The 24,226-nt window shown below is 38.5% G+C and overlaps 1 protein-coding gene across 1 annotated transcript in view; it reads left to right on the forward strand.

Annotated features, from left to right (window-relative positions):
- The window catches only part of DRD2 (dopamine receptor D2), a 197,197-nt gene that overhangs the window by 78,837 nt on the left and 94,134 nt on the right, over positions 1-24,226 (forward strand). Inside the window, exon 2 of the mRNA XM_075191305.1 lies at positions 1,042-1,339. Within this exon, the coding sequence (XP_075047406.1) occupies positions 1,042-1,339 (298 nt within the window). The remainder of the gene's footprint in view (positions 1-1,041; positions 1,340-24,226) is intronic.

Consider the following 24,226-nt stretch of genomic DNA (forward strand, 5'->3'; position numbering starts at 1 on the left):
CCCCAGTCATATTTTCCTCATAGTTTTGTCTCCACTTCATATCATCCCTCATACTTGTGCCCCTGATTCATATTATGCCTCATAGTTGTTCCCCCAGCTAATGTTATCTTTCATAGTTGGTTATCCCTCACAGTGGCGCACGCAGGGGGGGTTCTGAGTCTCCAGAAACCCCCCCCCCCTCTGCTAACTAAGTGCCAACCATAGCGGCACTGTACTATACAGCAGCCGCGGCGCTGTCAAAGAAGCGTCCGTGGCAGTTCTGTATTGTATACAGCACCGCTGCGGATGCTTCTTTGACAGCGCCGCGGCAGCTGTATAGTACAGTGCTCGCTGCCGAAACGGAGCTGCTGCGTGTTTTTTTTTTTGTTTTTTTTTTATGGTCAGGGGTGGGAAACCCCTCCCTCCCTGACAATCCTGCGTGCGCCCCTGCCTCATACTTACCTTAGATGCTCATCTTCCGTTCCACTTTAGCTGCTTCACTTATGCAGCCAAAGATGACTGAATGGAGCTGTTGTGCATGCACAGCAACTCCATTTAGGCCATCTTCGGCTGTTTTAGTGAGGCAGCTACGGAGCTCAGCTTGCCAGACAGAAGTGGTCCAAGAACAAAAACAATTTAAAATCACATGATTTTACTTATTTTTCACAATTGTTAATTAAATCTAGATACAAAACCAAAATCAAAACACTTGAGCATTTGTGGGCAAAACCAGAACCAAAACAAAAACACAATAAAACCAAAACATGTAGGTTTGCAATCATCTCTAGTACTGAGCCTTAGTAAGTTCATAGACATGCAAAACAAAGTCATTGTAAAAAAAAATAATATTTGCTATAATTATACGGCAAACACTTACTTATTGTCTTTTCTGCATAATTCACAAATATTATGGGCTACTATACATGTATAGGTGTATTTTAGAGTGAGTTTTTCAATCTATACATAAAACGTTATAAAGACTAGTTGTTTCAGTTTTTTTAAAAAACATAATCTACTGTATCTGTAATAGTTTGTCCTAACCATATTATCTTATTTTTGCAGGGCTAACTTGGAGAGGGATCTTCTCACCTTCATGGATCTAAAGAATCTGTCCATGTATAATGATGAATTTAATAATGGCACCAATGGTACGGTCATTGAACAGAAGACTCACTACAATTATTATGCCATGCTTCTTACACTTCTTATATTCGTCATCGTCTTCGGCAATGTTTTGGTGTGCATGGCAGTTTCTAGGGAAAAGGCTCTACAAACCACCACCAATTACCTAATTGTCAGCTTGGCTGTAGCAGATCTTTTAGTGGCAACATTGGTGATGCCTTGGGTGGTTTACCTGGAGGTATGTTTTCTATATTACCAATCAATCAGATCATTACACTATATTATGCAGTATATAATGCTACATCATCATATTAGTGACGGCATCAAGTGTACAACATTTTGTACCTGAAAAGTTTTGTTTTTTACTTATTCATTAATATAATACATATATTAAGCAATAATTGGTAATATATATACTGTGTATTTATTTATTTATGTTTTGACTTCGGCATGTTCTATTTTTATGCAAAGTGTTGTCTCATATGGTAATCTGAAAGTTTAAGAGTTAAAAAAAGCAATGATTTAATGTAATATAAGCAATGATTTATAAGAGCAACACAGCTCACATCTATTCAATATCAGAATTGAACATAAGTACAATGTTCTTTTAATAAGTAGGGTATCAGTTTAAAATGTGTTGCTATTATTTGAAAAACAAACTAGAAGTGTCTGAACATTCATTATGGAAATACAAGAAATGTAGTAAAATATGCAAAAATGAAAAGAAAAGGTTAGCAAATATTGAATCTGAAACAGATTACTAACAATAGGAAATATAATGCCAAGCAAATTTAGCTTTTTATGAGGAGGTAAATTTCAAACTGGATCTTGCCTTGTGCAATTGATATGATATAAGTGTTCTACACAAGGTACATACAGTTAGGGGCATATTCAATTCCGATCCGATTCGCGGTAACGCGCGTTACCGTGGAAAATGCGCACAACTGCCTGTAATACGGTATCGCAATAACGCGGATTTTCGGACGCAGCCCTATGGGCTGCGAACGAAAATCCACGTTATTGTGGTACCGCGGATTAGTTTCGCGGCCGTTCCGGCGCGATCCCGCGAATCGGGATCGGAATTGAATATGCCCCTTAGAATTCTAAGTCTAGGGGGGAAATAGTATGTTCATGGCTAGGGAACTGGCTCAATTATGAAGTCAAAGGGTAGTTATAAATGGAATATATTCAGACTGCTCTATGTTAGTGGTATACCACAGACATTAGTATTGGGCTCTGTCTTTTCTAATGTTTTCTTATTAATGACCACAAAACTAGCCTTGAATGTTAGGTGTCCATATTTTCTAATGACACTATGCCAGGCGTTGCCTGCAAATGCAAATATAATTGCAGGATTCATTAAAAAGAGCACACATGAACACAATGCATACATAGCATTACATTTGTATAAGTCATTAATTAAGCCACATCTTGAATATGAGGCGCAGTTTTATGCACAACACCGTGAAAAGAACATAGGAGAACTAAAGAAGGTTCTAAGGTGGACAATAACAACAGAAGGGAATAAAAGGCTTAAATTAAAATAAAGAAAAGAGAAAAAAAAGAAGTAAAATACATCAGCATAGGAACTGGTTCTTTACTGTAAAGGGGGTTGAGCTTTGGAATTCCTTAACACTTTATGTAATGATGGAAAATTCATATATTTTAAAAATGTAATGACGCCTTTCTTGAAATAAAGGGTATTGGTAGCTCTGAATAGTAGGGGACATTAATGGGGTGTCTGTTCTAGGGAATCCATCGGATTCATATTTTGAATTTTGAGACTAAATTGACAACTCCCATACTAAAGTTTTTCTTTCCCCTTCCTACCAATGCTATTAGAATAATGATAGGTTGAATTTGTTTGCATTTTAATTTAATGCTAAGCAAAAAAGTGCTTGGGTAGGAATGTAAGCTACTAAGGCCCCTTTCCTCAGAAGTTTAGGATTGAATGGTTCATTTATAAACTTGACTGAATGAATTATTTGTAAACTTGCGTGATAAAGTGGCCCCAGTGCCTCAAACCTTGCATCGTCACTATCTCTGGTTATTTAGGGAACCACTTTTTCTTAAATAGTGATATTTTTTTTACCACACAAAGGTATTTGCAGTTAAAGAATTACTTCCTAAAATTCCACAGTTAAAAAACATGTTTCTGGTAATTTGATAAAACTTCAGTACTTAAAAATTACTGACAGGTATAACAACTGTTCAAGTTTAGTTATTGTAGTTATGCTGTTCATTGTCCGACAGCACTTTTGGTATTCTGAGCAATAATTTCAGTGCGGGTATACTCCTCTGATGTAACAACTGTTGATCCCTATAAAGGAGTGTAGTACCATTTGAAGCAACTACAGCGACATGGCAATTCCGAAGAGTACTACCCCGACATGAAAAAAAACCGACTTACCATGACACAGATGAAGTGATGTCACGTCAAAGCACAAATCCTCTTAAAGCGCCGATGAACGGACCCGGCTTGTAAAGGTAAGGTCAACCCTAACCCAAACCCTAACCCTCGTCGTTTTAAAAGGAGTTGCGTTTTGACGTGCCGTCATTTTCCTTAGTCAGCAACACATCAGGTCGTCACATCAACTCATCTGTGTCATCTTAAGTTGTTTTTTTTTCATGTCGGGGTAGTAGTCTTCGAAATTGCCATGTCGTTGTAGTTGCTGTCTGGGTAGTCAGTATCGTTAAATTGACTACCACCGCTACTAAGTACCACACATTGATTAAAAAATAGAGAGGAAATAGCATATCAGCAGGTCCACTGGAGAATGAGGCTTAAAAAGCTGCAACTATTCTACCTCAAATCCTATTAATTCAGTTCAGTGCCATTGTAAATCTGTGTAAATAAAAATTAAATTAAAAAAAAACTTGAATAGTGGAGAGGGGGCATAGCTCCCAACTGTCCCTACAGTAGGGATAAAGTCCAAACTGAATGGCACAGTCCCCCAAAATCAGGACTGCCCCACCACAATCAAGACTGTCAACTGTCTGGTCTGTTGTGTATAGACGGCCCCATGGGCTATGAATGAACTTGATTGTATTAATGAGGTTCATTCATGTAATATGTCACAAAACCTCATTGATACAATAAAGTTCATTTATACCATATGTGAGCAAGCATTAGTTTACTGCCGTAAATGTGTGTACACTTATATGTCACATGCCCTTGTAGATGGGACCTAATGATCATGATGCCAGCAGCACTGGCCTTTTATTATGTGTTTATAGACCCCTGCAGCTGATAGTGCTTAACTTATTATTCTCACTGTTATTCCATGTTAAGTTGCAGCCGTCTATTTGCATTTCTTATTGGCCAGTTGGACTATGCCTATTAAAAATGCCTATTGGATGCCGATGCCTAAAGTAGATGCCTATTGGATTTCTAAAGTCGCAAATGAGGAATGTGTGGGCATTTGTATATAATTACATCTTAAATAACAAATGCAACTTATTAATAGCACTACCTCTACATTATTCTCTTTGCGTTTATGACACTTCATTACATTAATTTGTGTATGCATAGGGTAATGCGACATTCACAATTATAACGTACACCGTCAGCCACATCTCTATGCTATCATTGAGTGTAAGTACATGTCTGACATACACCTGACATAATTTTTATGTGTTACTTCAAGACACAAAATGCATCAAACTGTGATAGTATTCACAGTGTGTTTTTCTGTTCTCTCAACACTAGTGATGTTATAACTACAAGAACAAATGGCATCTTTAACTGCAATAGTTTAGCGGTTGTTTTAGGCCCAGACTCATGTTGTGCAGGTAGAAGAACAAGTAGATAAATCTAAAGGAAAGGGACTTTGTCTAATACTCCTGCATCTGATTCAGAAAGAAATATTGACAAAAAAACATGTTAGACACATGTAACACCCCATTGCCCAGAGTGGGGAGAAAGGTGTTTTCTTTTTTTCAATAAATAGCAATCTTCGCCATAATAGCGTCTGCGCAGTGCCTCCACCAAGATTCAGTAATTTCTTCGCTGCGTAATGTTGAGTGAATCTGCAAATACCAGAGGGAGTCTAAGGGAGCCCTCTGTCCACCAACTTATGACCCCAAACACTCAAATTGTATTTCAATACTCCAGACTGGTCTTTAGAATCCACACTGACACGTATATTTGCTGAGGCGTGGGCCACTAAAGTTTTAATTTCGTTTTGTTCTCAGAAATATATTTCACCATAGAAAAATGTTAATATAGAGGTAGGTATATAACAATGGAAATAATTGAAACATTGGACAAGAAATATTAGAGTAATAGTCTAAGATAGCAGCAAAATGTACACGAATATTTAAACACAATTTGTACATTTCCCACCTTCTATTCTCTATCACATTAAGAGGTACCTCTGGACCACTTATTTATAGGTTTCCTGAGAGCATACACAAAACTCTCATCACATAACAACCTTCTATGGTAATGTGCTATTATCACACTCAACCTTGCCTCAACCAGAATACATAAAAAACATGCAATACGATTTGAAAAGTAGATATAAATGTTCATGTCTTTGGTATCAGGGAGCGAAAAAAAATTGTTGATCCTTAATACTTGTTCCTGGACTTGATATGTATATATGCAATATGGATGAATGGGCCAATTATATAGTCCCTCTGAGTCATTTAACATGAAAAAGCACAAAGGATTTCCAGTAGTAATGCTTCTTGTTATCATTTCTTGACAGGATAATAGATCTATTTTGAAGATTTTAAGAGCAACACTCCTTATCTTTCACATGAGGTCAATCCAATATGGAGGCAAATTCACATGTAGTAAATGCAGGCTGTTCTATTCTTTTTGCTATGATGAAGCATCTTACTTTTTCCTTTACTTCAAACTTTGTCACAATTCACACTTGTAACATTTTCCACTCAAAGGGATTAACATTTATGTTTTTATAAACTCTTTCTTCTTAGTGTCTCAGTCCCAAAGTTCCAATCTATTTCTCCCTGCACTGAACTCTTTATACTAAAGCATAGTTCTGCAAAATGTTTTTTACAAATAAGTCTTCAGGTCTCCCACACCAGTTCCCTGTCTAACTAACAATAATACAAGACTCAGTCCATTTAAGTATGTAATATAGTAATCGGTTACTACTTATCCCACTGGTCTCCAACTTCCACTGGCAGCATGGCTCCTCTCAGGTATGGAGTCTGGCAGCTGCATCCACTTCTTACAAAATGGTCTCTTCTTCTTTCTCCTAACTTCCTCCTCCAATCTCCTTCAATCACTCCCTGATGCTTCAGTCACTAAACTCTGCTTTCCGACTCTGACAAGCCTTCTCTCTCTGTCTATCTCGGTTTCTGGTCTCTCCACCTGGATGACACTTGCTCCTCTCTGTGTTCTCAAGCTCCATCTCTCCTGTTCTTTCCAGCATTTGTTTTCTGTTCTACACTACTCTGGGCGCCATCACTCATCCCCAAACGTGTTAGGAGATGTAGTTCTCGGACATCACTGCTCAGTTCATTTGCGCATGCGCGGCCCATCAAGTATGCTAGCACTACTCATAGTAATCCTGCGTGTCATACATATGCTACAGTTACATGATCAACAATTATTTGGTTGACACCATTATATAGATAGGGTTGGAAAGTCGACACTAATAACATCAACAGCATTATTAGGTTGACAATTCAAATGAAGACAGTATAATTTGGTGTACAATTTGAATGTAGACAGTATTATTAGGTTGACAATAATGTTCCTAATCCTAACTCTATCCCTTACCCTAACTGTAACTTTTGGCTTAACTGTAAAGCAACGGGCATGGTGCATGGTGTTACAACCCCCTAATCTGTCACAACTATATTTGCGTACCTGCTATTGTTGGCATAACTCGGAAGAAGGTGCGGAATCTAACCTGCCCCTGGTATTCACCAAAGACCCCCGAAGGAGGTATGGACTCCGCTGGAGGAACACGCAGGTCAGGGTCCTTCCACGAGTCAACAGCGAGATACAAGAAAGGATTGTCAGACAGGCCGGGTCGGTAAGCTTCTGGTAGTGGGAAGTACACAAGGATATCCGGAGGGATGGTGAGACAAGCCGGGTTGGTTATGTTCAGGTAGCGCAGTACAAAATGGAGATCCAAAAGGGGTGGTCAAACAGTCCAGGTCAGAAGGGTCACAGGCAAACGAGGAAGGTCAAGAACAATGCAGGAACTGGAAACACAGGAAAATGCTGGAGGCAAAACCTGATACTGTAGCACAGGTGAGTGCTCAGGAAGTGCCTTTTATAGTTTGAGGAGCCAGTAGGACTGGTGGGCGTCAGCGCTGATCTCAGCTGCCGCCGAGACTATAGAGTAGCGTCTAGGCAACGGGATGTACATGCGCAGAAGGCCGCGTCCGGAACTTCTGCGTCTGGTTGCCTGGCAACCAGATGCGCTGGGCAGCGACACAGGCGGCCATTCCGAGGAGACAGCAGGACGGCGCCTGACATAATCTAATCCATACCTGAACTGCACTTTTTAGCCATGTTGCTATCAGGAAGCATCAGTGATGTAACTATAATATCTCCTTGGAAAAGTATTTCAGGGGTTAAATTCCACCTCCACAGGGAACACTCAGGAGTTGAGTGAATTAAGCTACCATTGTTATTTCTGTTTGCTCCCTATTGTCCACTAGTGAGCTCTACAGTCAGCCAGGAGCCTGACCCAGCAGGGGTCACCTGAGAGAAGACACCTGGGGAGGTAGGGGAGGGGACTGGATAGTGTAAGCAGCCCACCAATCGACACCTTTTACAACTCCCCTGGGCAGGCAGTTCCCAAGGTGGGATTAGGAAGTGATAAAAGAGTCTACCCTGGGAGCTGGAAATTTGTGACTAACTTTTGGCCAAGAGGTGATGCTCTGCCAAAGATGCACCGTGGAACATATCTCACTGGATTTATTTGGAACTGATTTCCTAACTTGTTGAACCTGCTATCGTTATGGGGCCGTGCTGTATTTAATCCTGATCTGCAGAATAAATCATCCTTCTATTTTTCCTCTAATACCGTGTCTGAGTGATTTGGGAACCATGTATCTTCACATTAATCCTAGCCGTAGCCCTGTAATACTGTATACATTTTAATTGTTGACCTAATAATACTGTCTATATTTGAATTGTTAACCTAATGTTGTTGACTTTCTGAATGTTGACCAAATGAATGTCTAGCCTTCGACCATATACAGTAATCCTAATATTCTGCCACTAATTTTAGAAAGAAGGACAATCATCATCATCACCATTTATTTATATAGCACCACTGATTCCGCAGCGCTGTACAGATAACTCATTCACATCAGTCCCTGCCCCATTGGAGCTTACAGTTTAAATTCCCTAACATACACACACACACACACACACACACACACACACACACACACACACACACACACACAGACAGAGAGACAAGGGTCAATTTTTTTTTTTATAGTAGCCAATTAACCTACTAGTATGTTTTTGGAGTGTGGGAGGAAACCGGAGGACCCGGAAGAAACCCACGCAAACACAGGGAGAGAACATACAAACTCCTCACAGATAAGGCCATGGTCGGGAATTGATCTCATGACCCCAGTGCTGTGAGGCAGAAGTGCTAACAACTACGCTACCGTGCCACCCCAATATAAATGATAAGGGTCAATACAAGAATCATATTCACACATAACCACATTGTGTCCACGTGCACAATACATTTTGCAAGCAAGACAAAGGTGGGTAAAGAACTTAAGACCCAAACCACTACTGGATAATCCAGGTAACATTTACAGCATTTTATTGGGCCAATAGTAGCTGCCTTGGATAGCACAAGAAACTTCAAAACTATAGTAAGACAAGCTGAGGTGACAGGAGGAGAACATAGAGACAAGGGAAAGTTACCAAATATACCTGAACAGGGTAGAAACAGGGTAAGCAATAGAACTGTTTTCACTAGACAGACATGACTGTGAAGGAGATAGAGACTGGATAAACAAAGCCACAGCCTAAGATAATAAAAAAATAACAAAAGATACAACACCACAGGCTAAAACTGACTAAAAGGAATACAGCAAGCACAGATTAACATATCAAAAGTAATGATTTCGTGGAAATAATTATTTTGTGGAAATTTTTGAGGATGCCTCCAATAACAGGAGACCCTGTGGGACAACATTTGTCCCCTCAGTAAACTTTTAAAAAAATCTCTAAAATGAAGGAAAGGGATGAAATACAAATTTTTGGCTTTATATACTAACATAAATAGACCCACTGTGCTATTGATTTGGAGCAAAGTGGTGTTATATGTAATGTTTGGTTGTTAGATGCAAGATGATGGAGCAGAGCTGAGTTCTGTCATGTGACATCAACAGAGAGGAGGCAAATATTAATAAAAGAGTAAATAGGTGATGATGTTTACTTTTAAAAATAATACTCACTGTGATTTCAAAGTTAAATGTGCATATATTCTATATTAAATACTACAAAACCTACAGAAACAGAGCAAAAAAAATTTAAAAAATCCTTGTCATCAAAGTATAATATGCAACTGTCTCACCATCCCCTGAGCTTAATTCAGCAAGAAGAGAATTAAGTACTGTATTGCTTTAAATAAAGTAATTTGTTACTATAATATTCTGTTAGCAATTTTCATGTTGCAACTAAGGGGCAACGTACAGTAACTGAGCTTCGTAGTTACCTTAAGACTTGCTCAGATACATCTAGTTTGGGGCAGAGATGAGAAACTATTCATATTTCAAGCTTTGATTTGGTTGTGGAAAATGTTGAACTTAGTACAAAAGTTCTACCAAAGCTCTAGGACCTATGTTTTTGTTCTCTATTGAGAGTCTGTATGTGACATTAAGTCACAGAATCTGTGTGTGTGTATGTTAGGAGATTTAGATTGTAAGCTCCAATGGGGCAGGGACTGATGTGAATGAGATCTCTGTGCAGCGCTGGGGTATTAGTAGCGCTATATAAATAAATAGGTGATAAACAATGATGAAAGAATATGTCAAATCCCACAAAATGAAAGGGCTTCATTTGCATAGTTAGCATCCTGATCAGCTTAATACATTGTTTTGATGGGTTTTTAGGTAAAATTACTTTCATTATTCAATACTAGGTGGATGGAGGATGGTGAACTGGTAGAGTGGACATTTATGATATCCAGGCCTGGCTTAGTTGCTTACCTCTGTAGACAAAAGCAGTTAATTTATTTTCTCTCATCAGCTTCAGCAATTGCTATGATTCTGGGAGTTGGACTATAGTTGGAAGATGGGGAGAGGAATAATAAATAAGGATAATGTCACATCTTACGTCTTTTGCCAAAGGGTCCAGTAATGTCTCTGCAGGTGCTTTCACAATGCTATTGAACTCTATATAATTGTGACCCTGCTTTGTCTTTAATTTGTCTTAATTACTGACTTTTTCTCTGTCCACAAGTGTCATCCTGGATATCTTACATCAACTACAGTGGCAGGGTTTATCCCCATTCCCTTGTCCACGTGCAGACAAGCTGTCACAGCTGATTGAGCTTCTCTCTGGCAATTGGCCTCTCAGGACTGTTAGGAGAAAATATTCCTTCCAGGTTCATTGACATTCTTCCAGAGACATTCCGAGGAACTTCGGAGAGCATTTTTAGACTCAGAGTTGAGACTGGAGGAGATTCAGCATTTCTCAGAGCCTAGGTCACCAGGGAGAAGAATCTCTGGCACTGCCCCTGGAGTGGCTTATTGAGTGTCCGTCCAACACCATTGATACCACCTGGGTCACTTCAGTTGCTACCACTAGACTACTGTGTAAAGTGCAGTATAGTGATCCTCATATACTAGGCCATCCTGTCCTTCATAAATATTTTTTCACATCATATGAGTCAAAAGGAGGGGGTGTAGGAAGTCACTGGTTTAGCTTACCTTCTGCATAAAAACAGTAAAATTATCTAGTTTAAGTGCTGTCGATACAGTCACACCCCAGTTATGACAAGTGCCTTTGGCACCTTCTCAGTTGATTGTTTTCTGTCATTCTATTTTTGTCTAATGCTCCAGATAATTAGAATCACCAATGGATTTTATGTAATTAAAGCTGCAATCTCACATAACTTGTTACCTTGTATTTTCTTGCAGTAAAACCAAAGGGATTTATGTTTTAAAAAAAAAAATCACACATCCTTTTTTCTTTGGATTGTAGTTTTAATATTTGCATGGTGGTACCATGGTTAGTATTAATGCCTCACAGTACTTGGGTTATGGGTTTCTTTGAGCCCAGAGCATCCATATATTAGGAATTATATTCTAAATAATATAGTTATATTTTGTTCTTACATTTGTAACAATCCTACCCGTGTTTGTTACCTTTCTCTCTACCTCTGCATTCCTGTGTGGATCACATGACTCATCCACAGGGCGGGTCATTTAAGCCTGCTCTATTTAAACCTGGTGCTGACACCTGTTTAGTGTCAGTGCAACTTGTTTGCTAGCCTGACTCCATGGACTCCTGTGTATTCTATGATCCTTGTGTATTCATGAAATCTCCTGTTGGATTCTCTGGAGGTGAACTTGCTTCATCAACCAAGTGCTTGTAGCATTATGTTTGGGACTCTCCTATTTGCAAGTATCTCTATGCATCATTTTACAAGACTTTATTGTGCCAAGTGTGCGGATTCTCATCATTGTGATATACTGAACTGCCATCTCACCTATACTACTGTACAAGAACTAATTTGATACCTTATGGGCTGTTCCGCTGACGCTGCTATTTACCTTGCATATATATTGTAGTGCTAATCTCTACTAATTACTGGACTCCTGTGGTATCCTGAACATCGTTACTCACCGTCTCTACTGTGTACAGAACTTTGCTAGTCTCTATCAATGTCATGTCTTGTCACAGCTAATCACCATCCATGCTGCATACAGACCGCTGCCAAGTACAAAACCATTGCCACGCTCTGCCGTGGCTAATGAACATATTCTGCCGTGCATAGAATCCTGCTGTCATCTCCATTACTGTGTCTTGCGGCACCCACTACCTGCTGTGTATTCATCAGTGCTGCGCTCTGGCGTGGCTAAGTCTATTCCGTGCTGGTACAGAACTCTGTTGCCAATTGTCAGCTCACTGTGTCCTGTTGTGGCGATCTACCAACTGTCGTTATACAGAACCCTGCTAGTATTCAGCCGTGGATTCCTTCTGTGCTCAGAGGGTTCAATATATATTAGAGATGCTCAGGCTCGGTTCCCAAGAACCGAGCACACCCGAACTTCGCCGATCCAAGCTGAGCCAGCACAGTACTTTTGCGCTCCCTTGGAATTGAAAATGAGGCCAAATGTCATCGTTACATCGTTGGATCTCGTGAGTTTTGGATTCTAGAAGTACCGCCCTCCATAGCGAACCAGCGCAATTTCACAGAGGGACACAGAAGGAGTAGCGCGGTTCTTGGCAGTCTCTAGTGCAGTTGGGCAGCGTCATAACTAGAAAAGAAAGGAGGGGTAGCAGTGTTCTTCAAAGTCTCCAGTGACATTCAGCAGAGCTCTATTTCACCATTGTTAATTGTCATTGCTGAAATAGAAATAATAGGACTGGCAGCCCGGGGGCTTCTAAGTCTGCAGTCACATTGTACTGTGTTATAAGCTCACACACAAACAGGAAAACTCCATTGCTAATTGTCATTGCTGAAATAGAAATAATAGGGTTGGCAGATTTGGTCTAAATCTGCAGTCACATTGTACTGTGTTATATAGGTTACACACAAAGAGGAGAGCTCCATTGCTAACTGTCATTGTTGAAATAGAAATAATAGGGCTGGCAGTCTTGGTCTAAATCTGCAGTCACATTGTACTGTGTTATATAGCTAAAACACAGACAGGAGAGCTCCATTGCTCATTGCTAATTGTCATTGCTGAAATAGAAATATTAGGGCTGGCAGTGTTATTCTTAATCTACAGTCACATTGTACTGTGTTATCAAAATGGATTCACAGCAGTACACAGAATACCAGGAGCACCAAGCAGCTGCTGGCACCAGTCATGATAATAGTAATCCCTCTACGTCATCTGCTAAAGTTAAAGTGCATAGTGTTTTTAAGTCAGGGAAACAAAAATGTAAAAAAACACTTTTTACCTTAGTAAAGAAAAAAAGACCTGTAATCCAGGCAAAGTTTTCTGCAGAAAAAAATAAAATTGCCAACATGCCATTCTACACACCTCCAATTGAGGTGGCTGGACCCTGCTCCCGCTTCACACAGCTCTGCTTGAGAAGGGAAAAGGGGTACCTAACAGAAGTGCATGTATATTATGGGGATAGGAAGAGTTGGAGAGCAGCCAAGGACTGTCTAAAATTATAGCCACGCCCCCATGCATACTTGCCACGCCCACTGGTGGCGTGGTGTGGAAACCCCCCTCTACAAATCCTGTGTTTGCCCCTGCTATCCTACTGTCAAGCCTAATGAAAAAAGCAGTGAATGAGCATATTATTATTATTATTATTATTATCCTTTATTTGTTAGGCGCCACAAGGTTTCCGCAGCTCCGTACACTGTACAAACAGTAGACTAAACAGGGTAAAGCAGTACAAAACAATAAACAAAATACCAATACGTCAGAGACTCCAGGCTGGCTAATGCAGTAAACGAGGAGCAGAAGAACAGGTAGGGAGACAGGAGGGAAGAGGGCCCTGCTCATGTGAGCTTACATCCTAAGGGAGGGAAAACAGAATGGGCACAGGGGGAGCGAGATGAGGCAAGAGGGAAGAATATACACCCCGATCTCACTTTGAGTCACTGTTTTTGCATATATGGCACTCTGATTTTCCTGAGTAGAAGGAACATAGACAAACTTTGTTTGTTATTTGCACTGCACCAAACACTATATAAAAAACATATCCCAAAAGTAACAGGTCCTCTTTCAAAAATATATAATGAAATTATAATGATTTGAGAAATCACATTAGCGTTACACTTGTTGAAAATGCATGTTTTAATAAGATCAGTGAACTATATGTGATCATATCTTTATAATAGCTAGAATTTGTATAATTCTACATACAAAAAAAGCAATATTATATTAATTACACAATGTCACACTTCAATGAAAATCACAACTACGGAGCCTGGAATGTGATAAAACATAAAAGTGTTTATTGATCAAAAATACAGATAAATAGTATGAACCAAATAATGCTGAAACTGTACCGGGATTTCTGATAAGACTGGATACTGGTTCCAAGGAATGCTGCAGATGTAGGTAGAATGGTTAGATGAAGAGAGATCAGGAGTAGTGATGTCCGAGAGCACCGGAAAACCAGGAGAACCAGGAGAACCAAACATAGGGGTAGGCAAAAAAAACAACAACAATTAACAGCACTGGAGAGGGGGTGAGGCAGTTATAAATAGGGAACACGCATGTGCAGGAGATAATTGGTGCAACATGTTAACCCCTAGCGAAGAAAATTAAGGCACAATAGCAAAACCTCTGGCGAATAGAGGTACTGCAGATAATAAAATATGCAACTCCAAGGTCCTGGAGGCAGGAGCTGCCAATGCAAGCAGCATGCAATGCAGAAGACTGCCAGCAGATCCTGACACACAACATAATTGTAATGTATTTTCACTGTGACTTTTGATAACTTTTAGTTAGATTTTTTTTATTAGCTATGGATGTCTTTTTTTACTGCTTAAACTTTTATATTACGAGTGGACACAGTTCATTTTGAACTAAGGCATATCAGCATGGTAACAATTTCCTCCTCCTGACTGGAAGACTTTAGTGCTTGGCAACTAGTTATTTTCCGTAAGTGGATTTGTGCATTGTTTTTCTATCACACAATCTGAATTAAAAGGTAAGAAATTAAACTTCTTAATCTCTTTAAAAAATGTATAAAGGCCATCATTTCACTTCTCACAAAAACATAGGAGGATTAATTTATTTAGAGTGCCTTAGATACAAAGAGCTATGAAATGTATTGACTGATCTCTCTCACAGTGTGTTTTGTGTGTGCTAATCCTCTGGTCTGATGAACTTCTGTACTGTGTGATCTCATATAATAAATCAGAAATGTATGTGTATCCTTCAGATCTAATTAATAGATCCTGGAGCACTTCTACAAAAACTATATCTGAAGTTCAGTTAACAGAATAATGCTTTTTTGTCATTAATAATGTCAATAGACGCTTAACATAAAATACTGTAAATGCATTGGTTGTTACGAATTTCAAAACACAGAGCTAGCTGCCTTTATCACGTCTTCCAGGTTGTATGTTATGGTAGCATCAGTTTTAGTTCAATATAAAAAGGTATAAACTGTGTGTCCACTAATTATAGATTTCAGTGACTAAAGATTAATTTTCATTATTATTCACAGGGCCAGTGTAACATGATAAGCATGTTAAGCCCAATAAGCATGGCAGGAGGGTGCTGGGCATAGGGGGGAACACCCCGCCAGCTTGTCTGTTTCACAATAATATTTTTATTTTGGCTCAGGCGCCTTCCACCTTAGCATCCCCGCTATGAACAGAGCAGGGATCAGAATGGGCGCCTGGGTATGGGTAGTGATGTGTGCTGTGGCCCTTAGTGCCTTGAACTGCAAGCAGAACACATGCAGACTTAGGAGCGAAGTGATGTGGGTTCGGAGACTGGAGATTAACCTAGTCCCTCAAGATTTATTATAAAGTGAGGAAGTTTAATCAGTATACAACCTCATGAGCTTCAAGATGATGGTAAGACCCAATCAAGCTATCACACACCGGTCCCGCATTCGGGTCCCGGCACACTTACCTGCTCCATGCAAGGGTCCCTCTCGGGGCTGAGTGCAGCATCTGTCAGATGGCGGTGGCCATCTTGGATTTGGGTCTGAGCATGTGCAGACTAGAACTTTTTTTAAGACCTACACTTTATTACTACTGGTACCTTTCTCATTAGCAGGGTATTTAAAGCACCTGAACCTGCAGTCAGGTGCCTGTTCTTTGTGTGTCAAACCATGACAGTGCACAGACATGGCTCCCTTTGCTCCTGCTGCTTCAGCTTGTTGCTTCAGTGATTTCCTGGTTGCTGTTCTGTGCCTCTCTTCCACAACCATCACCTCCTCATGTTCAGCTTGCTGTTCCAGTGATTTCCTGGTTGCTGCTCACTGTAACTCATCCTCATATATCACTTCATAGTGTTCAGTCCGCTCTTCCAGTGATTCCTCAGTTGCTATTCAGTGCTACTCATCCACAGACATCACTCCCTCATGTTCAGTTTGCTGTTCCAGTGATTTCTCAGTTGCTGTTCAGTACCATTCACTCACAACTATCTCCTTCTCAAGTCAAGTTCACCTTCTGTGGTTTTCAGGCTGCAGAGTTATTTCTACTCTTGTGTTCTCCATATGGGTCTCGTCTAACTCTCTCCTTGAGGGCAGCGACCTACGGGGGCAGTGGCTGCAAAGCCCACACCTCCTTGCTGGGGTTCCTGGTGAAGACAACCTGTCCCGTTAGACTCCACACTTCTAGGTAGAGTAGTACCAAGTTAGACAGACATATTTCAGTTTTGGATCGTGACACTAGCATAAGGGAAACACAGGCAAGTAAAATATACTTTATGGTAAAAGAACCCAATAAAAATTAATTGTTTATACGGGGAAGAGTATGCATGTTGGAACAAGTGTCAACAGTGATGTTGCAACATTTTTCATCACCTGATGGGACAATATGAGCAATAGAGGTGGTACTTGCTGAATACTAGCCTGTGGTAACCATGGACCTCATATTAAACAATATTTTATTTTGCACAACAAGATTTTTGAATAAGACTCAGGTGAAGGATTATTTATGGTGCAATCCTGGTATAATGGTGGTGGTGAGGGATACTAAAAACACTCAAACATATGATAGTAAAACATGCAATAAAAACAATCCTAATGTGATTTATTTAACACATAATTCAGTCGACCAAGCAGCAGTAAAGGAAAAGCTACAATTAAGGAAATGGTTGATCCTAAATTGTTGGTATGTCATTTCAGAGCAATCTCTTGATGCTGTTTCCAAGTGCAGAGTGTGGGCATGAACCTTTGTATGCACTAGTAGACAAATACCCACAGTTACATAAAATAAAATGCCCTATAGGGGCACATTTTTTATTAGTTCATAAAAGTCCCCAGATGTTATAGTGAGAGGTGGTAAATAAAATGTGTGTAATAAGTAATCCATAATAAATATTGGTGTAGAGTCAATAAATTCCTGTTTTGTATTTAGTATTGAGGATACTCTAGAAACCTGTTCACCAGATTCTATTATACACAATTAAGGAATAATAAGGCAAGGATTATTTACTGGCAAAATCATTGAAAAGGACTTTAATCTAAGAGTAAAGTCAAAACTAATATCAGTGAAGCTTGTATTAAGAATCTTTTTCTAAAACAATACATTTCTTTGATATGGAATTAAATGCCTTTACACCGTGATAAAGCACCTTTATTTCAGCTATGGGGATATATGTAAAAATCACTAAAAAGACACATTTTTCACAATAGATAAAAGGCAAAAATGGGTCTAGAAGTCCACATGCTAGAAAAGGAATTTTAACGAGCAATTCAATATTCCTATTTATGCTGAACATTTTTATCTCAGATGATTCTTCAAAATGTAGGCTGTGTAAAGATCACACAGTCTCAGAAGTACCTGCCATAAAGTTTAAAAATTCAAGCAGTTTCTTTATGCATGTTTCCAGGTTGGTCTCCTTGCATAGTGTGCATGTAGCTATGTTGACCAGAAACTCAACTTTCTGTCATCATGGCTTGCTACGTTCCCAAAACATTTATTATTAAGCATTCCAAAGACAAATCTGGCATATGTATATGTCAATTTCTTTAGCAGAAATTGTAATAGACAAAACGGTTTGCTTATTAATGATTTTATTTGAAAATTACACTTATAAAGACAAAGGACATGTTTTAAAGTAAAAGATTCCTTCCAAGTAGAATGTTAACCAGGCAAAAATAAGTAATTTTCTGCTTAATATACATAAAAGCAACTTATGCAATTGGTATGCAAATTTTTAAGTATGTATTTGAGCAGCAAAGATTAGGAAAATGTATTTATTTGAAAGCTAAAAACCCTTCCTGATGGGAAGTATTAATTTAAAACATAGTCATTGATGGAAATTGCAAGCCAAATTGATGAAACAACCAGGAATAGCTAGTAAGTGATGCATATGTGTCTACCATCATGTCAGGTTGGCAAAAACATGAAAACAACTTATTCAGATTTTTCTCAAATCAAAAGTGTTTGTAAGTTTAAAAGCCTGGTCAATTGCATGTAGGATTGCCAACTATTTTGAAAATACTGGCTGCACATGTTGAACGAAATGAATATTGATATACGCATGTCCTAATACACCATTTTGGGTGAGAGGGAACTATACTTCTTTAGCATAGATTTATGATAATCTAATATAGTAAATGTAGTAATTTATAATATGTGGGGACTACCAATATACTGTAACGCAGTGTGACAGACTTTTTGTAAAAAAATAAATTGAAAACAAAAATGAAAATAAATAAAAGATGTAAATAAAATTAATACTAAAATAAAATGTATATGGTTTATAATAACACTTTATTCCTAAAGTAATTTGTCTATATAAAAACATAAGGCTCATTATATATTAAAATAATCATAGAAAATGTATTCAGTTTTTTACATTGTAGAACTACCATCAAGCTATAAATATAAAAAGATTTAGAAGCAGTAAAGATATCAATAATTTTTCCATTAATATATTTTTTTCACTTTTTTCTGCTTTTATCAATTCTCTTTTAATTATGTGTGTATTAAAGAAATGTTTGAAATCAGATTTAGTTATATTTAACCTAAATTTCAATTCTGCTTTAACTAAGTTAATTTCCATTCTGTTCCATCTAGGTAATCATTGCTCGCTTGGATACACATAATGAAATAAACAAATTGCTTGAACTCGGTTGAAATTTCATTCAGTCCATATTTTTTGTCATCACTCTGTGCTTTGTTTAAGGCAGAGAATACTAAATGAAGTTGTGAATATTCATTATGTAAGGCATCAACAACTACCTTTATTTGTAGAGTCTCTTGAATATGGCTTAATTGTTACCATATCATGCCCAATTCTTGGTTATAATGCGTTACAAACAAAAATATATTTTTTAAAGTATGTTATTTGTTATGTTCATAGTTATCTTTGAAATATATAGTGTATCTTTTAAGGAAACAATTGATTTCAAGTATATTTTTTTCTTCCCTTCTTCAGGAAGTTTCCTTAAAATCTATCAAACATTATTACCAGAGAATTGACATTTTAATCCAATTCTGATTTTATAATTGTTTTCAAATAAATTTTCTAATATGTTAGATATAATACCATCAACATCATCATCATCATCATTTATTTATATAGCGCCACTGATTCGCCACTGATTCCGCAGCACTGCACAGAGAACTCATTCACATCAGTCCCTGCCCCAAAAGAGCTTACAGTCTAAATTCCCTAACATACACAGACAGACACAGACAGAGAGAATAGGGTCAATTTTGATAGCAATTAACCTACTAGTATGTTTTTGGAGTGTGGGAGGAAACTGGAGCACCTGGACAATACCCACACAAACACGGGGAGAACATACAAACTCCACAAAGATAAGGCCATGGTCGGGAATTGAACTCATGACCCCAGTGCTCTGAGGCAGAAGTGCTAACCACTTAGCCACCGTGCTGCCCTGTCTAAGGATAGACATAAATTGTCCAATTCACAAACCACATTATCAAACTGTGGCCAGACATTGTAGCGAAAAAAATGGTAAGATTCAGGTGTATAAACAATGGCCGCCTCATCATTTATCCACCTCATTATCTATACATTCTTCTTCAGATTCATCATTTCCTTTGTTATACCTGAAAAACTTCTAAATGGTGTCAGAACAATTATATTTTCCTTTGGCTTTAATATAAGCTTTCAAAGTTGGCCAATTATGTGCAAGACGCTGAACAGCTGGTAGAAAAGGAAGAAATCTTATTGTCATGTGACACAATATATCTTTGTGTTCGATGTCAACAAATTCACAACATTAATTTAGTTCTTCAATGAGCCGTGATCATGTTTTGCTTCTGTCTGCAACTTCACTAATACAAAGTTATATTTTCATTAGTTAATTGCTGATTATGGACACTATATGCACTTACATTTTCCAAGGAAAACTTGTTGCTTTCAATAATTTTTTAATGAAATTAAAAATATTAGACTTTGTATAATTAGGTTCTCGATAAAAATCTAATATGTTCCCACATTTTCCATCTCTATGCTAAAGTATTGTTGTAAAATAACAGGCATGGTGTATGATGTTACAGCCCCTTAATCTACTCCATACCTGGACTGCACTTTTCAGCCATGTTGTTATCAGGATGTATCAGTGAGGCATCTATAAAATATCCTTGGAAAAGTACTTCAGGGGTTAAATTCCACCTCCACAGGGAACACTCAGATGTTAAGTGAATTAAGATATCATTGTTATTTCTGTTTGCTGCCCATTGTCCACTAGTGAGCTCTACAGCCAGCCAGGAGCCAGACCCAGTAAGGGTCACCTGATTGAAGACACCTGGGAAGGTAGGGGGGGGGCTGGATAGTGTAAGCAGCCCACCAATCAAGACCTTTTGCAACTTCACTGAGCAGGCAGATCCCAAAGGGGAATTAGGAGGTGATAAAAGAGGCTACCCGGGAAGCTGGACTTGTGTGATTAACTTTTGGCCAAGAGGTGATGCTCTGCCAGAGAGTTGCTGTGGATCATATCTCACTGGATTTATTTGAACTGATTTCTTGACTTGTTGGACCTGCTATTGTTAAGGGGCCTATGCTGTACCTATCCCACTGGATTTACTTGAACTTATTACCTGACTTGTTGGACCTGCTATCGTTAAGGAGCCGTGCTGTATTTAATCCTGTTCTGCAGAATAAATCATCCTTCTATTTTTCCTCTAATACCGTGTCTGAGTGATTTGGGAACCACATATCTTCACAATTGGACTGCACATGGATAAGGTTTTATATTTTGTTATATTGGATGCATCAGAAGAAACTAAAATAATCTTGTACCTGTATCATACCAATTGCAGTGTGCTGATGCGCATTTGAACCTAGTACATTTAGTGTTATTGTTGTTGCTATAGTAAGCCTGCAGTAAAATTTCTTAGCTTTGTTGTTTTCTTCAAAAATCTTTTAAGTGAGCTTAGAATAACATTCAAAACTGTTGTAGCCTAAACAATGTTTCACACTATCAAATATTGATGAGAGCTCCACTTTCCTCACTCTATTCTGAAGAAATCTGAAGAATTTTTTTGAACAAAAAAAGGTTGATTAATTGAGTTTGATCAGCAGAATTTGCCTTCTCTTGATGCTTTTCGCCATTCATATGTGTTTTCGCAGCTGCATAGCTTCATATTTTATTGAAATACAGTATAACACCAATTACATTGATCATTGAATTGATCTTCTTTAGCAAGTCAGCCTCTATTTTTTTTATCTTGCTTCTATTCGTCCTTGTAAACAATCAATTATCTTTGGCAGTGTATTTCCTGAGCTGGTACGTGGTTGTTCTTGTTCATTATTATCCCAATTGATATAACATTTTTTCTTTGTCACTGATTTAGAGGAAATAACAAAATATTTTAATAAATAAAACTTGCAGATGACCAACTACACTTGGCATGGAATTAAATACTGCTTGCTTGTGTGAATGAGATGCTGAGTCAGAGAAACAAATAATTGTATGTTGGATAGAGATTACAGGGGAGCTCGATCAGAGGCATTCTCTCAAATTCCTGGACATTTTACATACAGGAAGTAACCCATCCTTGATTCTGGATATGAGGATCAGTTCTTGTACAGGCATAATACTGGTCAATCCTGTATGGTTGGCAACCCTTGCTGGGTACCATTATTTTATCTCCACTTTTTTGGTTCTGCCAATTGGTAATTGTTACTACAGATTTGTAACCGTTGCACATTGCTGCCCTCCAAACCATCAAAGGTATTATCTAGCGTTTTGGAGGTATGTGGCAGTTACAATATCCTTAATTTGCATACAGTGTAGCCCAAAAGTTTTGGATAAACTGCCATGACTAAATGTCAAAAATATTTAATGAAGTACTGGCCACGGATTATATAAAATGGTCAAATGGAGCAGAGATGTACAATGCCCCTGGCGCATTCGCAGGCAGTAACAATATATTTAAGGAGGAGCTTTGAGATTGCCTGTGCATTGGGCTTAATGAGAACACCAGAGAGACTTGAACTATACAATGGTATATCATTGATGCCATTAAGGAACCTTTAAGTGACCTGGAAAAAGTAGACAATCTCATTCTGATGAAAGGCTGTAATAAATTATTTTATAAAGATAGATTTCTATACATGTTTAATCTTATTTTTGGGTGGTTTAATGAAATATACTGCACTATCCTGCACCTGTTCTTTTTTCTTTTCTTTTTTTTTTCTAGACTTGTACCCACTGAGTATTGGTTTACAAAGAGTGGTAGCAGTGGATGTGTGCTAACAGACACTTTTATAAAGCATACCTATTGCTATATATAGATTTTTAAAAAGTTGTAGAAGGGAAGTGCAGTAGCGATATTGAATCAAGCTTTATTGTTGACACAATAGGGTGTTTTCACAAGCTTGTGGCACTAATATCTTGTACTTCACCCAATGCAGTATATGTGAGCTAAATTAATTAACTCTTTTTCCCTGTTTGATATGTGATCCCTAATTTATGAGGTCCCTCCGGCAATGAAAGGGTCTAATTGATATGACAGCACTAACATGACATTCTGCATTCTGATTAGTGGATAATTTCAGCTATTTAACAATCAGTGTTTGGAGACCTCCCATTGCTCTGACCAGCGAATGACCAAGACCATCTCTAATCAGTGTGCTATTTGATATGACACTGTCATATCCAGTAACTGTGTGACTACATACTTCGATGCTGTGCCTGACAGCTGAGAAGCAGTCAGAGGTCAATCGAAATAGCCAGACATGATCCTCTGCATGCCTCTTGGCCTCCAGATACACACACATATTTGTTTGTGAGATGTTGCATCTCCCCCAGCTGGGGAGATAAGGCATTGAATAAGGCATTAGAATTTCTTTATTACTGATTTTAATCACACCATAGGATCTGAAAGATCATTGAGAAACCACAAAAGTGCAGTAAAGTTTAGCCTGTGGTGAGATTCTGCTGTATATTGTATTCTAGATAAGTGACTTGGTTACAGGTCTTGACTTGGGATGAAACTTCATATCATAAGAAGGTGACAACATCTATTTGTCTTGAAATTGTGTTTATTTATGTGGCCGAAACACCTGTTGGTCCAGATAATACTGAAAAAGATCTTTTTTTAAAACAAAAATAATGGGCAGTTCTGATGGACTCAGAAACCACAGGTATGCAGAGCAGTGAATAAACAGGTGTGATGGTGCCTTAGATTTTATGTTTGAAACTTACTTGAGCACTAGAGCAAAGGTCATCAGGGCTGGTCAAATGCGGGAGAGTGGTTCTCATGTCTCACTGTCTCGTTATCCCTTCTCTCCCTAGGGAATTATTTTGGAGAGAGATGCACACTGAGGAGTGTAGATAATAGAAATAATAAAGTTGATTAGAATGTTCCAACAGCCTACTCTATCACTTGAGATGGGATGCTGCAATAGGTCACTGGATCTGAAGATGATTTGCAGGAATGAATGGCATGTAGGGGTAATAGGTCAGGTTATTAAAAGCGACCCACCAGAGACCTGATTGAGGTTGATTATCAGTTGAAGCCTCCTTGTCATCTACAATGGGAGTCTGGCTCTATAATATTAATTCAGTGACTGAAAGCAAATTTAGTAGAGTAGTTTCAACATGTGGCCGGTTCTCCAATTATGATATGGCCCTGGAGTTTCTGGTTTCTCACTGGAAACAAGGAGGTCATGTGGAGTGTGTATCACAGTGCTGGCTGTTCCCAGGAAAGAACCACCTGGCTGGGGTCGCTATCAGTCACACCACATCTGGTGTCTACTTAATACTGAAAGGACTGGTTATAAGGCACAAGTTGAGGTAAAAGGATTATTGAAGGCCAAATAGTGATGGATGAAGCCAAAGTCAAAGGATTAG

Source organism: Mixophyes fleayi, chromosome 11 (genome assembly GCF_038048845.1).
Source record: "Mixophyes fleayi isolate aMixFle1 chromosome 11, aMixFle1.hap1, whole genome shotgun sequence".
NCBI classification, from domain to species: Eukaryota; Metazoa; Chordata; class Amphibia; order Anura; family Limnodynastidae; genus Mixophyes; species Mixophyes fleayi.